The following is a 17120-nucleotide window of genomic DNA, read 5'->3' as shown; positions in this document are numbered from 1 at the left end:
CGCCCGCTCCCTGTCCGCCAGCCGCCCTCGGCGCGTCACCGCCCGCGGCCCCTCCTCCGCCTTCGGAGGTGGGGCCCCGCGCTCTACACCTGGCTGCGGGGCGACTCGCCGCGTGCCTCAGTTTACCTACACATGCTAGCTGCCGCGGGGAGCCCTTTCCTCCCCAGCTCGGGGTGCAGCCCCTCACAGGCGAAGGCGGGAGGTGCCAAGGGAGCGGCCTCCGGCCTGGGGAGGAGAGAACGGCCGCCACCGCCGCCTCCCCGGGCCCCTGCCACCCGCCGTTGATATGGCAACTGACAGCCGCCAGGGGGCGCGGCGACATTGGAGGCGGCGAGCGAGCGAAGCCCAGGCCTTCCATCCCTGGACCCCCTGTTCTCCGGGAGGCAGGGATGAAACTCACAGGACCCCCGTCCCCCCTGAGCTGAGCTCGAGCTGGTCGTGACCCGGGTCAGTAGTCACAAAAGTAGCTAGCATTTACTCTACACCCTTGTGTGCTCAGGGAGTGCTGAGCGTTCCTGCTGAATCCTGAATCCTGAATCCAACAGCCCCATAGTCAGGATCACTAACCAATTTTACAGAAGAGCACATTGAGGCTCAGAGAGATGAGGTCATTTGCTCAAGGTCACACAGTGACAAAGCTGGGACTCGAACCTTGTCTGAGCCTGAAGAGGATTCTCTTGACTCAGGCTATTTACAGTCTGTCCAGGACAGCAGTCATGCTGTTTGAGGCCTGTTATCCTTATGTGCCAGGCACAAAGCCCACCATTCACCCATCTCCTTCTCTGGTCCTGTGCCCCCTTTCCCTACCCTGGCCCTTCCCCAGCATCTTTCTGATACCTTTCTGGCTCCAGGAGCCTCCTCTTTCTTCCTCCAGCCCTACTCAAAAGCCAGCCCCCAACAAGGCTGTCTTTCCAACTCCTCTGCACCTCTTCAATCTGCCCCTCCTCTCCAGTCCTCTGCCAATGGATCCTGAGTCCTGTCCTCCCCAGTCTGCCCTCTCCATCTGTCCCCCTCGGAGCACCCGCCAGATCATTCTGAAGCGGAGTGTGTATGTATTTCCCTCCACTGTCTTCAGGAAAAACAAAATTGTGACATTTGAGGCTCTTTCCATCTTCCCTCGTAGGTTGTGGCCACACTGTTTCCTACCCCCTGGGCCTCCCTGCCTTCAGGGCTGTGCTCTCTGATTGCACCCCAGTACCTTTCCCCGGTTGCTCTCCACCTCTTAGCTCCCATGGCTTGGCCTTGAAGCTTCCTTGTAGGAGCAGTCAGGAATGGGTCTGGTGATCCTGGTGTCCCAAGAGACCCTGTTCTGCCATGGGGGACCCTTCCAGGGAAGGTCTTGAGGGTCAGATGAGGAGCAGAGAGCACTCTCCTGAAGGCAGTGTAGACCAGCAGGGGTTTGAGGCATGTCAGGGAGTGATCTAGGGTCAGCTTCACAGGCACACTATTAGAAGCAGAGTGGCCATTGGCTAAATTGGGGGTGGGGAGGGCAAGGAGGGAAAAAATAACAATTGTAGTAAGTACAATTTATCAAGGGAAAATAAATGGTCCAAGCTGTACGCTTCCCACTTTATGGGAATTATCTCAATTCTCACTCAGCAATATTACACTATTATTACCTCTATTGTACTCAGAAGGACTGAAATTCAGAAGTGCCATCACTGGCCAGGGTCAAATAGCTGGCCAGTTGCCATACTGATATTTGAACCAGGTCAGTCTGGTGCCAACCCCAAGCAATTACCCATGTCAGGACCCCACCCATCTGGGCTGAGGGTGGAGTTAGGGCACAGTCTTGTCACAGCACCACTGGCTGGGTGCCTTGGATGCCGGTGGGAGGTGTGGGAGGGGATAGTAGCATTGGAGGGGGTAGGTCTGCCATGGGCTTGTGTGGCTTCCACCATCAGACTCTCAGGCTGGGGCCCCTACTTGTTTCTCATGAGCCCTCCCTAAGTCACATCCTGTGGGCAGAGGCCTCAGCAAAAGTTCCGGTGGTGTCACCTCCTCCACCCCACCATCCCTGGCCTGAACCCTGACATCGCCAGTCACTTCCCCTCAGGGCCTCAGGCCCTTAGCCCTTCCTTGGGGAGGAATGCAGGCAGGAGCAGTCAGAAGCCCTTCAGAAGGCTGCCCAGGTGAAAGTGAGAAGATATTGGGTCCTAGCCAGAGACAATTTCTCACTGACTTTGACTTCTGATTTGCTGGTTTGAGGGAAATGTTTCCTGTTTCCATGATCAGCTAAGCTGGCAAAACAGGGCATGTGGCCAATACTCAGGAATGTTTGCCGATTGACTGACCAGGCTCTGAGAGAGCCTCTGGTCCTGCTGCCATTTAGCAGTTAGGGAAACTGAGGCACAGAGTAGGAAAGGGAGCCACTGGCCAGCTGTTTGACCCTGGCCTGGACCCTCTGTTTTCCTCCCCCGAGTAGGAACAGGGTACAGGGCATATTGAGAGAAGAAGAAAGGCTCGTGGGGTGGGGTGCTCTTGGCTGCCGGTCTGTCTGGGGAGACAAGGGGTCACTGGATAGGGGGATACAGGACAGAGAGTGGCTGTGTGATGCCCACAGCCCTGCAATCCCATGGACATTCTGCCCACACCGGCTGGGTACTGACTGTGCCCGGCCCCGTGTTGTTATGTGTCAGACCCCTAGAACTTTATAGCACCCCTCTTAGGAAGTTGTTATTATGGGGCCAAAGTTACAGAAGAAGAAACAGGTTCAGAGTGGTGAAGTGGCCTGCCAAAGGCCACGCAGCAAGGGAGCTATGGAGCTGGGATTCAAAGCCAGGTCTCTTTGTCCCCCAATATAAGACAACTGAGTCAAGCTGGGGAAAGGTACCTACTGAGTGCTACAGTATAGCAGGCCTGAGGCCAGTATGGATGCATGAGGCCAGTTCTCTCAACGGAGCATGAGGTCTGTTTGGAACATGCATATAAAGACAAAAGTGAGTGTAATACAGATGATAACTCTCAGTATAAACGTGTTATTTCGTTGCCACAGGATACTGTGAGGGATGTTGTATTTGTCCAATTTTACTGATGAGAAAAATGAAGCTCAGAGAGTTGATGTGACTTTGCCCGAGGTGGGGTCTGAACTCAGGTTTGCCTGGGTCCAACACCTTTGACTATGACATTGAAAGCCTCCAATCCCTGATAGTACCTGGTCAGATTGCAGACGACTGTGTCATAGACTTGGGGGGAGGAGGGCAAGGAGGGAGGGGACAGAAATCAGAGCAGGGTTCCTGGGGCACTATGGCTCAATCAGACCTCAGGGACTCAGTGGAGGCAAAAGATAGAGCCAGTGGAGGGACAAGTGGCATTCCGAGTGCGGGTCCGGCCCAAGCAAAGGCCTGGAGGTGGGAAAGCACTTGTGTGTTCAGTGCTGCAGAGTGGGGCTGGGCTGGCCTCCAGCACTGGCTGAGGAGGGCCTGGGGGACAGCCACCCGCCAGCAGGTCCCCAGCCACACTCCCAACGGCCACTTGAGGCAGCACAAAGAGGGCTCTGAGCTCAGCGGAGCCGCCACACTGAGCCCCATTCATCCTCTCAGGGATGCAGCAACTGCCCTGGCACCTGGGCCAACGGCAGGGCCAGCCTGGCGATGACAAGGCCCCTCCACCACGGCAACAGGGACTCGTCGTGGCTGGGACTCCCAGGTTTCACACCACGTGCCTGCCCTGGGGTTCTCCTGGCCTGTGCCAGTCTGCCCCTGGCCTGAACCACCCCCATCCCTCAGCAACAACCACCAGGGTTTGCTGAGGCCATAGTGTACTGGCCCGGGTCATCATTTGCTCCTTTCGTCTTCCCAATAACTCCAGGAAGTGGGGGCTACTGTGACCCCATTTCACAGATGAGGAAACTGAGACTCAGAGAGGTAAAGTCTCTTATGGAGGATCACACAGCAAGTCGGGAGTGGGCCTGGCCAGGAAGCCAGCAGTGGCTGATGCCACAGCCTCAGCAGTTAGCCCAAATCACTGTGACTGCCTCTTGGAAGAGAAGCTGGGGAACCCACCCTCCACCTCCCACAGGGAAGACCCCCAGCTACCACCAGGCCACAGGCCCCTCTCCCTTTTCTGACAACAACCCAGAGATGGGAAGGGACACTGGCCTGGGAGTTAGAACACCTGGGTATCTGTCTGTCTAGTCTCTGCTCCTCTTTAGCCTCAGTTCCCTCATCTGTGAAATGGGACAGTACCAGGATCATCTCACAGGGCTGTGACGATCTGTAGGGGCTTCCAGCTCCATGCCTGGCTCATGGTTAGTGCTCAGTAGAGGGAGCTGGAGTTGTACCCTCCTTATCCTCCTAAGGCCATGGTCCAGAAATCCCATCCTTTCATTTGAACTTTGAACACCTGTCCCATCCAGGCCTGTTTGCTGCCTCTGTCTCACAGTCTGTGTCCCTTTTCCCCCCAGGGCCTCAGGTTCCCCCTCATCCCATCAAGAAGGTTCAGCAGACCCTTCCCCTGCCAAGGTCTATCATCCAGCTGCCAGAGGATGGTGGGAGCTATGAGTGTGGAAGTTAGGACCTCAGGCTCCACAGCTGGACAGGCAGATCCCAATTCCAGGTAACTTGACTTTGGGCGGGGGGCGGGGCTCAGTTTCCACATCAGTAGAATGAGGACAAGAGAAACAACATTTGCCTGTTAGGGCAGAAGAACTGAGCCCTGTGGCGGCACATACTAAGTGACCAGAAAATGTTAGTTGTTAGTAGTCATTATTTTTATGGAGGATGCAGGATGGGCCCCCTCTGACCTTGAACTTCCCCTATCACAGCCCCAGTTGCCAGCCCTGGGGCCAGGATAATAATGTCCAATCATGCTGGAGCCTCTGGGAGTTGACTGCATACCTTGCACTCGTGCCTATTCTAGAGATTAAGTGACTGAGGCTTCAGAGGCAGAAGTAACTTGTCAGCAGCACTCAGAGGCAGGATTTGAAGCTCCTGGTCTTTCAGCTGCACCGCCCCCCAGCAGCTGCTGAAAGCCTCCACAGGTGTCAGGGACAACCTGTGTAGGAGAGGTTTCGTTTCCTCATCTCTGCCCTGTCCATGTGAGCACACACACACACACACACACACGGGGGTTGCAGGGTGGAAAAACACCAGGCTGTGGGTTAAGGGGCCTGAAAGGGCAAGTTGTAACCCAGTCTGTGCCACCAACCCGCTGTATGACCTGGGGCAATCCTTCTGCCTGTCTGTGCCTCGGTTTTCCTATCTTTGTACAATGGGGCAGTGGACTAAATTATCGCCATGTCCCTGCTAGCTTGAAAAGGAATGTAGTGGGCACTGATTCTGTGCCAGGCTTTGCACCAAGCACTGGACTCTGTGAGGTGGGCATTGCAAATACCCCCTACTCACAGAGAGGAAACTGAGGCTCCGGGAGGTGAGTCCCCTAGTGCAGGATCACACAGTGACAAAGCGGCCAGCCAAGACTTGAATTTGGGTCTGGGGGGGTCCCAGAGCCCACAGGCCAAACCATGGCACTCTCCTGTCCACCGCTGCCAGTGCATCCCCCAGCACTGAGGCTTAGGATAAACCCCCCTGCCCTCAGGTCTGACTCCCTGCCCCCTCCCAGCCTGCTGGCCAGACCCCCTGATAGCTGTTGGCAGGTCCCCAGAGGCCCCCAGCCCAGTGGGCTCTGTTCCCAGAGTCTGTGGTTTATTTCCCAGACCTTCCAGATCTCACGCGCTTGCGGTCTGTCCCCTGCCTCCCCGAGGCCGAGGCCAAGGAGGAGGCCCACAGGGGCCGGGACTGGGGGAGGCCCCTGCCTCCGCCCCCTGCAGAGAGGATGGGGAGGGTGGGGCTGTGGGAGTTTCACTGGTTTAAAAATACACAGAGGAAGCGAGTGAGAGGGCGCGAGAAAGGGGAAGGGGAGGTGAGGGAGGCATCTCAGCGTTGATGTCCAGAGCTTCGAGTGGCCACTTGCCTTCCAGCCGGGGGCTTTGCACGACTTGCCAAGATGACGGAGGGGACCAAGAAGGCCAGCAAAAAGTTCAGTGAGTGCAGGGTGCCGTTTGCACTGTCCTTCATCCCTCTGTCTGTCCGTCCATCTCAGCCTCTCTGTATTTGCTTCTTCATCACTCTACCTCGTTTCTGTTTTTCTTTCTGTCCATCTCTGCCTCTCTCCAGAGGCCTCTGCTTCTGAGTTTCCAGTCGCCATCTCTCCATCACTGGCCCGGTATCTCTCTCTCTCCAGCTGGTTAGGCTCTCCATCTCTGTTCGTCTCTTGTCTGTCTCTGCCCGTCTCTACTTCTCTGTCTCTCCCCACCCCAACTCTCAGTCTCTCCATTCGTCTGCGTGTCCTCTGGCTCCCTTTGACCTCATGGCTGGGCCAGGGAAGACCTCCACGCAGTCCACCCCCTGCCTCTGGGCCTGGTTCACATGGGGTCTCAGGCTGGGAGTTGCTGTGGCTGAGGCGGGGGGAGGGGTGTGTGCCATGAGATCCTGTCCCATGTCCCCATCAGCAGTGACGCTGGGACCCAGAGCAACTCAGTGAGGGGCCACACCCACCCATCACTTCTCCCCCAGGTTGGTGATCCCTTCCTGGTGCCAGCAAACTTCAGTTTCCCCTGATTCTTCTGATCTGACAGCACAGGAGGGTAGACAGGGCAAGGATTATGACAGATGAAAAGACTGAGACCAAGACACTTGCCTGAGGTCATATGGGGCTACTGAGCAGGGCTCAATCTCAAGTTCCTGGACTCTGGGCCTCAGTTTCCCTCCCTGCCCCACTACTGTTTCCTCCAGACCCCCAGTCCCCAGGGGACAAAACAAGCAGTGCTGAGAAAGAAGGCAGTCGTTGGCACAATTTCTGCCCCACGGCATAGCTTTCTAAGAGCAGAGCCTCAGCATCTTCTGACAGCATTTGTCAGGAGGCAGAGAATAAGACCAAGTGAGGGGGCAGGCAGGACTGGGAGGAAAGCCCCAGAACACTGACCCCAGCAATCCAGAGCCCTGGGCCCTTGTCCAGGCTCAGCCTTGCTTTGTGACCCTGGGCAAATTCCTTCCCCTCTCTGGGCCTCAGTTTTCTGTCTGGTCAGATGGGGGCATCCCACCGATATATTCCATCATGGTTGTGAGGACCTGAGGAGGCACAGGATGCCGAGGAAGTGGCAAATGCCAGGGTTTTTCCTTTTTGCTTATCTGGAGGCTGTAGTGAAGTCAGTCAGATGGTGGTGGCTGCGAGGAAGGGCAGTCTCACAGCTGGGGATGGGGAGGAGGGAACTCACATGCACCCCCGCGGAAACGAGGAGATGGTATCACCCGAGCACTGCTGCCTGAGTCCCAACACCAGGCTCAGCTGACAGGAAGGACGGAACCGCAGGGAGTGGGACCCTCAGGCTCCCGACAACCCCCTTCTCATTTCACCCTCACCTCAGGGGCACAGAGTCTCATTCAAACGCCCCCGCCCACCCCAACACACACGTCTCACACACACACACACACACACACACACACACACACACACACACACATGCTTCGCCTCCCGCTGTGTGACCTCAGGCAGGTCATGTCACAGCTCTGAACCTCAGTTTCCTCATCTGGAAAATGGGGGATTAAACGTGTGTCATGGAGTTGTGTTGAGAATTCAGTGAAGTAATTAATGCATGCAGCATGTTTGACAAATGCAGAGGCATTTATTGTGATCATCTTCATTACTTCATTACTTCTTATGGAGGTTACTCTGTGTGTCAGGTACCATGCTAAGCATGTTATTTACATGCTGAGTTCATGCTTTTCTTCAGTTCTCCCATTGCCCATAGGAGATGGGTACTATAATCTCTATTTTACTGTTGTGGAGAGTGAGGTTCAGAGAGGACAAGTGACTTGCCTAAGGTCACACAGCTAGGATGTGGAATTCAAGGGATTCAAGCCCAGGGCTCTGCAATTCCAGAGCTGCCATATTATACCATAACAGTTAGAGGGGGTGTCAGTGAAACTCCTAACCCTCCTTGGACCGTCAATGAGTGGAACTGCGCAGACATTTCATTGTTATTATTATTAGTGCTGGCAATATCATTAACTTCTTTCCCTCCCCTTCCCACTGCCAGAGTTCTTCAAGTTCAAGGGCTTTGGGAGTCTCTCCAACCTTCCTCGGTCCTTCACTCTGAGACGATCTTTGGCCTCCAACAGCATCCGGCCCCATCTGGAGGCTGACACCTTTGACGCCACACAGGATGACATGGTGACAGTCCCCAAGAGCCCCCCGGCCTATGCCCGCTCCAGCGACATGTACAGCCACATGGGCACCATGCCTCGCCCCAGCATCAAGAAGGTTCGGGACCAACAGGCCACCCAGGAGGCCCGGGAGGTTGGCCCTGAGCCCCATGTGGTGCCCCGAGGGCTGCCTGACCCCTCAGGCTTGGAGGCAGCCAAGAAGGTGGTGGTGGGGACCGATGCCCCCGTGGAGGACACCCCAGCAGTGGGACCCAACCCTTCAGCAGTGGAAGTGGGCCCCATGAGAAAACCTGAGGACCCCAGTGCAGACACAGAAGAGGAGCGAGACCCCAGGAACGTGGTCTCAGAAAGGTAGGTGCCCATCAGGGGAGGGTGAGGGCAGGACCTGCGGGGATGGTGTCTCCAGCCTCCTACCAGTAGATCCTGGAGAGGACCCCCCAACACACACATCTGAGTAGAAACAAAACAAAACACACACGCACAAACATACCTACACATTAACCAAGTGCTTACTATAGACCAGGCACTGTACTTAGCCCTTCACTTGTAATTAATTCTCAGGAAAAAAACAAAAACAAAAACAGGGAAAAAACAAACAAACCCGGGGAGAAGATACTGTTATTTCCATATGACAGAAGAAGAAACTGAGATTCAGAGAGGGAATGTCATCTGCCCCAGTCAGGGTGCACATCTAGCAAATGACAAACTTAGGACTTGAACTAAGACCAACCCCCGCCCCCCACGCCCACCCCGACTCCAAAGCCCTAGGCAGCCTCCAGCATGGGCCCTCAGCTACTGGGTGGATCCAAGCCCAATCACTGGATCCCTGCCCTGGGGCTCACACCCGAATCACCACCTTTAATTCTGCTGGACAGCATTGCTCCCCTTGATCTAGAAGACCACTTGTTAACTAACTTGGTTACAGTGTGTGTTGAGTTGATACAAAAATACAAATAGTGATGAAAAAATACAAATAGCTCTCATTTAGTCAGTACCCATTTTACTGGGTGTCAAAACAAATGTTACTCACTGAACACTCTGTAAAAGATTGTACTATTACCCGCCCCCTCCGCCCCCCACCAATCTTACAGATGGGGAAACTGAGACTCAGCCAAGGTTGCAGGGCTGGGATTTGAGCAGGAAGCTGCCTGTCTCCAGTGGCTGCACACTTATCCACCACATTGTACCCACCATCTTCTAAGCCCTACAGCCATGTACTTCATGCCCTTGGGAGACCCCCTCAGCCCCCACCAAAGGAGTCCCTGGCTTTTCTTTTCTTTTTTTCCAGTTTATTTCTTTTTTTTAATTTATTTTTTTATACAGCAGGTTCTTAGTTATCTATTTTATACGTATTAGTGTATATATGTTAATCCCAATCTCCCAATTCATCCCACCACCACCCCTGCACCCCCAGTCCCTTGCTTTTCAACCTTCAGAGCCTTTGTCTAAACCATACTCGTCAGATGTACCTATTGAAATAAAGAGGGGGAAAAAATCTGAGCAAAAGTAACTCTAGGGTTGGTTCTGGAACCTCTCTTGAGTGACTTTGCCCTGAGACACCAAGCACAGCTTCTGTGTGCTGGGGTAATTGGTCCTTCAGTGGGGAGCAGGACCTTGTAAAGCTGCAGAGTGAATCCGGTCCAGACGCTGCCTCTTACTGACTGCATGACCTTGGACAAGTCTGTTCCCTTCCCCGAGCCTCACTCTTCTCATCTGATAAATGGGCACAACGATAGCACCTACCTTGTAGGGTTGTGGTGAGAATTCAAGAGTAACATACTTGTAAAATCTTAGCACAGCGCCTGACACACCACAAACAACTCGGTAAATGGGAGTGCTTACGTTTATGATGAATAAAACAAATGCTTTTCCACCATCTCTGGCTGCTCCAGGCTGCCTTCTCTTGCCATCCCCTCTTAAATTCGGCCTCATTCGGGTGTGGAGCAAGGGTTGTATGCAGGATAGCGGGCCTCGTAACTCCGGGGGCGTTCTGAGGTAACCAAAGTCTGAGAAGCCAGCTGAGGGTTTGCTGAAGCGGGGCGGGGCGGGGCGGGGCGGGGCGTGGTGAATGGGCGTGTGCAGGGGGCGTGGCCTTCCCATGCGGCGCAGGGACTGTTGGGGAAGCTGGCCTCGGAGTGGGGCGGGGCGAGGCGGAGGGGGTGTGCTCGGGGGCGTGTCCTTCCCGCTCCGACCTGACAGATGGGGTAGAGGGCGGAGCGAGACAGCAGGCGGGGGGCGTGTCCGAGGCGGGGCGTGTCCTTCCCGGAGGGAGAAGTAGGCGGTGGAGCGCGCCCAGGGAGGGCAGAGGGGCATGTCCGAGGCGTGGCCTACAGGCCAGGCTCCTCCCCAGGAGTCCTGCTCTAGGCTCCGCAGCTCCGTATCCTGAGAAAGGCGGGAGCCGTCGAGCAGAGGAGGTCCACGGGTGGCAGGCCGCGAAGACAGGGAACTATGACTGCGGTGGGCCGAAGGTGCCCCGCACTGGGACCCAGAGGGTGAGTGACCGAGCTGGGACCGAGGAGGGCCGCCGCCCGGAACGGGAGTTGTCTGAGGGGGAAATCCGTGCCCCTGGGGCAGCTGACAAACCTGGGTGTGAGTTTAACATCAGGGACTTTTAAACTTTCTTTTGGTGTAACTCTATCCCCAGCCTCTCCCGGCACAGGTTGGGCATCTTCTGGTCACAACAGTACCAGAAGAGAGGCACTATTACGATCTCCAGTTTTCAGATGAGGAAAGAGAGGTTTACTTGCCCAGTTTGACACAACTAGTGAAAGTCAGAGCTAGGGTTTAATTCCACCTTCCTGGACCAGGCCCTCAACGACTAGGCAACCCATTCCCCTCCAGCAGGTATTGAGACACCTTGAGAATGCCAAGTCTAGGACCCAGCCTTCCTCCTCTGTGGGCAGAGATGGTCCTGGCAGTGCCTCTGGCATCGGGCCTGGCTTAGAGCTAAGAGGAAATAGGGAGACTCTCCCTTCCCCCCCTAATCATCTGGAGTGTCCAGGGGTCCTGAGGGGGGTGGGGTTAGCAGATCAGATTGAGCCCTTTCCTGGTGCCCTGGGACCCAGTGTCCCACCTGCTCTCCAGGCCAAGTAGGAGTCCAGGAATTGTTGAACATTTCTTCTAGGAGCCTGTGAAGCCCAGATCTGTGGTGGAGTCAGGCGACCTGCTTTGCCTGTGTGATCTCAGGCTTGTCCTGCCCTACTCTGGACCTCAATCTCCCCAGCAGCCAAGATGGGCCTGGGATGGTCTCTGAGGATCCATCCAGCTTGGGAACAAGGGCATTTGAGAACTGCCACTGAGTAAGACTGGGAGCCTCATTCCTGACGACCCAAGGGGGTCGTCCCAGTGGCTGTTCAGGGAGCAGCCTAAGCTGGGGAAGACGTGTCCCTCCCCTACCCCCTGGGAAGCAGGTTGCACCTGGAGCAAAAGGAAGGAAGGGGAAGAGGTGAGGCTGCAGGAGTTTCCTGGTGCCCTGTTCCCTGCTGAGATCATGGGGGATGCAGAGGAAGGAGGGAGGAGGGGCCGATAGAAGGGGAATGAAGGGCATTTAGCTCCCAAAAAGGAGAGCACCAGCCCAGTCTCCCCCCATCCCCCGGCACCCTCAGCCTTCTGCAGGGAAATAGTGGGTCCAGAGAGCCCTGACACTCTACCTTCAGTCCATGTTATAGAGGAGGAAGCAGAGTCTCAGAGAGGGAAGGGAGGTCCCCCAACACCCCACACCCACACACACACATAGGAATTGTCAGTCCAGGGTCCCACCAGAGGACAACTGGCTGGCCCTGCCTGGAACACTCAATGGGTGCCATCTACCACATTTTACCAGCGAGGAGACTGAGGTTCAGAGAGAGAAAGGGACTTTCCTGGGGTCACAGAGAGATTAAGTGTCAGAGCCTAGATTTGATTCCGTCTTGACCAACTCCCAAGCCCAAGCACTTAACCACTAGGCCACATTTCACCTCCTGCAAGTAAAAATCTCAGAGCTGTCTCTACCATTACTTCAAATGACTTCCCATACCCCCCTGAAAAGGCGGTAATAGGAGCCCATTTTACAGATGAAGACATCGAGGTTTTGTGAGGTTAACAACTTGCTTGAGATGACACAGTTGAGTTGGAATTTCATTCATTTTAATAGTTACTGAGATGCAACTATTCCTAGACATTCTTCTAGGTTCTAGGGAGACAGCAGTGAGCACAGCAGACAAAACCCTGCTCTCAAGGATCCCCCATTCCAGTGTGGGGGAGACAGATGATAAACAAGATAATGAGTTACCTGGTCAGCCAGAAGAGAAAAGCACTACGGAGAAAGATTCAAATCAAGTAGGGGAACTGGTCTTGGAGGGTAGTGGCTGGTGATAGCAATTTAGGAAGGTTAGCCAGGAAAAAAGTCTCAGTGAGAAACTGATGTTTGAGCAAAGGAGATGAGGGAACAGACCCTCTTTTTTTTTTTTTTAGTTGAAATATAGTTGATATGCAATATTATATTATTTTCAGTGTACTGGGAACAAACCATCTTGATATCTGGGGAAGGGTATACTAGGCCGAAGGAATAGCAGGTACGAGGGCCCTGAGGTGGAAGCATCCTTGGCACGTTTGAGGAGCAGCAGAGAGCAAGGTGGGGGCTGGGGAGAGGAGTGGTGGAAGTGAGGCCAGAAAGGAAATGGGTTCAGATAAGTGAGGCCTGGAAGGCCCGGCAAGGACCTGGCTTTGACTCTGAGCGAGTTGCAGCCGTTGCTGGCCTCAAGCAGAGGAAGGCCCCACTCTGACTTATGTTTTACGAGGACTTCTCCTTTAAGGAGGATTTGACCGCAGTCCTACTCATTCTAAAGCGTCTCACCTGAACATCCTTTCCTGCCTCCCAGAGACCCAGACCCCTCCACTCCACTTCCAGGGCTGTTCAGAAGGAAACTGAGATGTGGAGAAGGGAGCACCCCGGCCGGGGGCACCCTGTGTTGCCCGTGCCCCAGCCCTGGTGCCAGGCATTGAGAACAGGCCAAGACCCCCGTCCCCACCCCCCCACCATTTCCTTTCGGAATGTTGATTCCTGTCCAAGAATTCCCAACACTCCCCAGAGTCCCACGACCCTCTCGGCCCTGCAAAGTGACGTCAGCTGCTGGGCATCTGGTAGTGATTACCCACGGGGGGGAGGGGGCCGTGGTGGGCTCAGCCCATTCAGCCTCCTCAGACTCTGGGCGGCTGGTCCTTGTCTTCCAAAGGGGCCCAGCTGCTCCTGGCTCTCATTTCCTGTGGAGACTTTCTCATAGCCCTTGAGACCCCCAGACGCCTGAGGCTGTGGGAACTGCGCTGGCTCAGGAAGGATGGACGGTCCCCCCACCAACCCCAGCTGGAGCCACATCCCCTCAAACCCTTAGCGGACTCTGTTTACAGAATGCTGGACGTATGTGGCGTGAGAGCTGGGGAAGAAAGGGGTCGGCTACATCAGCGGCTCAGAGGCCCACTGCTGACTGTCTTTACAACATTGAGAAACCCCCTTCCCCTCTCTGACCCTCAGTTTCCCCATCTGTAAATTGGGGACAATAACAGCACCTGCTTCACAGGGTCACCGTGAGGACTAGACAAAGTAGAGCATTTAACCTGGACCTGGCCCGAGGAAGTACCGGTACACAGGATGCTCAGGCGATCACCACACCCATTTGTAGAAGAGGAAACCGAGGCCCAACAAGGGGGATTCGCCCAGGGTCACACAGCCTCCTCCCTCCCAGCTGAGGGCCCTCTTCAGAGCCCCTGAGGGTCTTTCCCCTGTCCATGCCCACTTCATTTCCTCTTCCTCATGTTGATTCTGGGTTCCTGGTCTGGTCGGAATATTCTTTTTCTTCACTTTCCCCTCCCCAGTGTCCCGCATCTCCATCCAGGAGCAGTCCCCATCATCTGGGGGAGCCTGCCTTGGGCAAGGAATAAAGCAGAGCCAAGCCAGGTCTCGTCTGAGCAGCTCTGCCCTGCTATAAAGCGGGGCTTCTGCACAGGCATTCAGTCATCTTCCCCATTTGCTCGTCTCCAGCAGCTGTTAAGTCTCAGCAGCTCTTGGGACTCAGACTCCTCAGCTCTGCCCCGGGATGAGCGACCCTGATCTGTCCTCTCCTCACAGAGCTGGGGCCCTTCCTGAGCTCTGCTGGGGAGCTCACCCCTGTCAAGAGGACTGAGGGCGCAGAATGGCGGAGAGGAGGAAGGACGTCTCCAGGACGGTGGTGGCCCATCGTACAGGAGAGGGGGCAGGGCAGAGGCTAAAGCCAAGGGCCTTCCTGGCAGGGAATCCCAAAGGCCTCTTGGCTGGGTGTCCCCAGAGAGATGGGGCTTTCCACCCCAGCTGTCCCTTCTCAGGGTCTTTAAGGACTAAGGAGCGTAGAGCAGGGTTGCTTCTCTGCCCCGGGTGAGTGAAAGTCGGAGTGAAGGAGGGAGGGTATCTTCAACCCAACCCCCCAGGAAGAGCAGGATGGGAGATTTCATTTGCGGGGGTGGTGGTGCTGGGGCAACGAGAGGAACCACAGGGGCTAAGGAACCTTCCACCTTTCCTTCTCATAGGATCCTTGCAGCCCCTCTGGGAAGACAGTTAAAATATGCCCATTTCACAGATGAGGAAGTTGAAGCTCAGAGAGGGGAGGGCAGGGGGAAAGCTGGGAAGCATGAGGCAGACGTTGGGGAAATCTCCTCTCAAGGCCATATGACCACACCCCAGGGAGCAAAGTGGGGGACAGACAGAGGGCAGCGAGGCTGCAGGGCTCTGCAGGGCAAGGCTGCCTGTGGTGAGGGAGGGCCAAGGTGGAACAGGATGGCAGCCTCTCCTCCAGGGTCCCTGGGGGAGCCTCACCCTTCCCTCCTGGCCAGTATGGAGACCCCAAAAGTAAAGCTCAGACCGAAACCTGCACTGGGGAAATAAAGGATAATGGACTCTAATGACTGATCATTAATTCAATTAATTAAGCTAACGTATGCAATAAGTGGTACCAGTTATAAGAACAAATCAGCTAATACAGGCAATTAAAGGGGTTGGTTATTTAAATAATTAATGCAGCTGATTTAGTGGAACTGATTTAGCTCAGTTGTCACTATTATTTATTAATTGATTTCACCACAAATATTAGAGAGGAAGTGCCTTTTAAATCCATAAAATAAGAAATTAATTAATTAATTAATTAATGGAGCTGAGTTTTTTATTTTTTTAAAAATACAGTATTTCAGTTTTATTTTATTATTTTTATTTTTAAATATTTATTTATTTATTTTTGGCTGCGTTGGGTCTTCGTTGCTGTGTGCAGGCTTTCTCTAGTTGCTGTGAGCAGGGGGTACTCTTCGTTGCGCAGGCTTCTCATTGCAGTGGCTTCTCTTGTTGTGGAGCGTGGGCTCTAGGCACACGGGCTTTCGTAGTTGTGGCTCGCGGGCTCAGTAGTTGTGGCACGTAGGCTGTAGAGTGCAGGCTCAGTAGTTGTGGCACACGGGCGTAGTTGCTCTGCGGCATGTGGGATCTTCCCAGACCAAGGCTCGAACCCGTGTCCCCTGCACTGGCAGGCGGGTTCTTAACCACTGGGCCACCAGGGAAGCCCGGAGCTGAGTTTTTTAAAATGGAAGCTTTGATTCCTGGATTTGATCATTACAAAGGGAGAGAGAACATTCTAGAAGTCTCCAAGCAAACTGAGATCTGCAGGCTGAGTAGGGATTACTCTGACTCTAAGGGAGAGAATTCCTCTAGGCAGAAGGAATATCACGTGCAAAGGTCCTGAGGCTGGAGCGGGTAGAGCTCTTTGGAGGAAGTGTGAAGCCTGAGTGCATGGAGGACCCTAAGGAAGAGAGGAGGCGTGGCTGGCAGGGGCTGGGTCACAGCGGGCCGACCCATGAGAACTAGAGTTTGTCCTCAGGATTGCAGGGGCTGCTGTGACATTTATTCATTCAAAAACATCTTTACAGGGGCTTCCCTGGTGGTCCAGTGTTTAACACATCGTGCTTCCACTGCAGGGGACACGGGTTCGATCCCTGGTCAGGGAACTAAGATTCCACATGCCACGCAGTGTGACCAAAAAATACAAAACAGAGCAAAACATATTTATAGGGTGCCTGGCACCATTCTAAGCAGAACCCAACCCCTGCCCTTGTGGAGCTGATATTCTGGTGAGAGGAGATAGTGCATGGCAAGTCAGATGAAGTGCTACGGAGAAGGACGAAGCAGGGCGGGGAGGTGGGGAGCATTGAGAGGCCACACTTCACTTCCAGATGGGCAACCAGGGAAGGCCTCACTGAGAAGGGACATTTTGGTAAAAACCTGAAGGAGGGAAAGGCGGGAGCTCAGTGGATATCTGGAGGGAAAGTATTCTCGCAGAGGGAACAGAAAGTGCAAAGGCCCTGAGGTGGGAACAAAAGGCAGCAAGAAGCCCAGCCTGGCTGGGGCAGCGTGAGTGAGGGGAATGTGGTCAGAGCCAGTGTGTGAAAGCTGTTATGAGGACTTCAGCTTTTTAAAAATATATATATTTATTTATTTATTTTTGGCTGCGTTGGGTCTTTGTTGCTGCACGTGGGCTTTCTCTAGTCGCAGCCAGTGGAGGCTACTCTTTGTTGCGGTGCACGGGCTTCTCATTGCGGTGGCTTCTCTTATTGTGGAGCACAATAAGACTCTAGGCACACGGGCTTCAGTAGTTGTGGCGCACGGGCTCAGTAGTTGTGCCTCACGGGCTCAGTAGTTGTGGCTTGCGGCTCTAGAGTGCAGGCTCAGTAGCTGTGGCACACAGGCTTAGTTTCTCCGCAGCATGTGGGATCTTCCCGGACCAGGGCTCGAACCTGTGTCCCCTGCACTGGCAGGCGGATTTTTAACCACTGTGCCACCAGGGAAGCCCCCAGGACTTCAGCTCTTACTCTGAGTGAAACTGGGGCTCACTCCAGTGGGCTGGAGCAGAGGAAAGTCATAAGCTGACTCATTTTAACAGGATTGCTCTGGCTGCTGGGGGGAGAACA

General features: G+C 54.5%; 1 protein-coding gene across 5 annotated transcripts in view; it reads left to right on the top strand.

Annotated features, from left to right (window-relative positions):
* Nucleotides 1–5832: 5832 nt before the first annotated feature.
* The window catches only part of SH2D3C (SH2 domain containing 3C), a 31798-nt gene continuing 20510 nt past the window's right edge, over nucleotides 5833–17120 (top strand). For 2 of the 5 annotated variants that reach the window (XM_029202970.1, XM_029202968.1), the window contains exons 1-2: nucleotides 5833–5983; nucleotides 8039–8516. In XM_029202970.1, coding sequence (XP_029058803.1) covers nucleotides 5947–5983; nucleotides 8039–8516 — 515 coding nt within the window. In that variant the 5' untranslated portion in view covers nucleotides 5833–5946. Of the gene's footprint in view, nucleotides 5984–8038; nucleotides 8517–10451; nucleotides 10658–17120 lie in introns of those variants that run through there. The other 3 variants (XM_029202971.1, XM_029202972.1, XM_029202974.1) reach the window with 3 other exon arrangements.

Source organism: Monodon monoceros, unplaced genomic scaffold, assembly GCF_005190385.1.
Source record: "Monodon monoceros isolate NGI ecotype Baffin Bay Population unplaced genomic scaffold, NGI_Narwhal_1 Super_Scaffold_5, whole genome shotgun sequence".
Classification (NCBI taxonomy): Eukaryota; Metazoa; Chordata; class Mammalia; order Artiodactyla; family Monodontidae; genus Monodon; species Monodon monoceros.
This window is presented reverse-complemented; position numbering and strand designations above follow the sequence as displayed.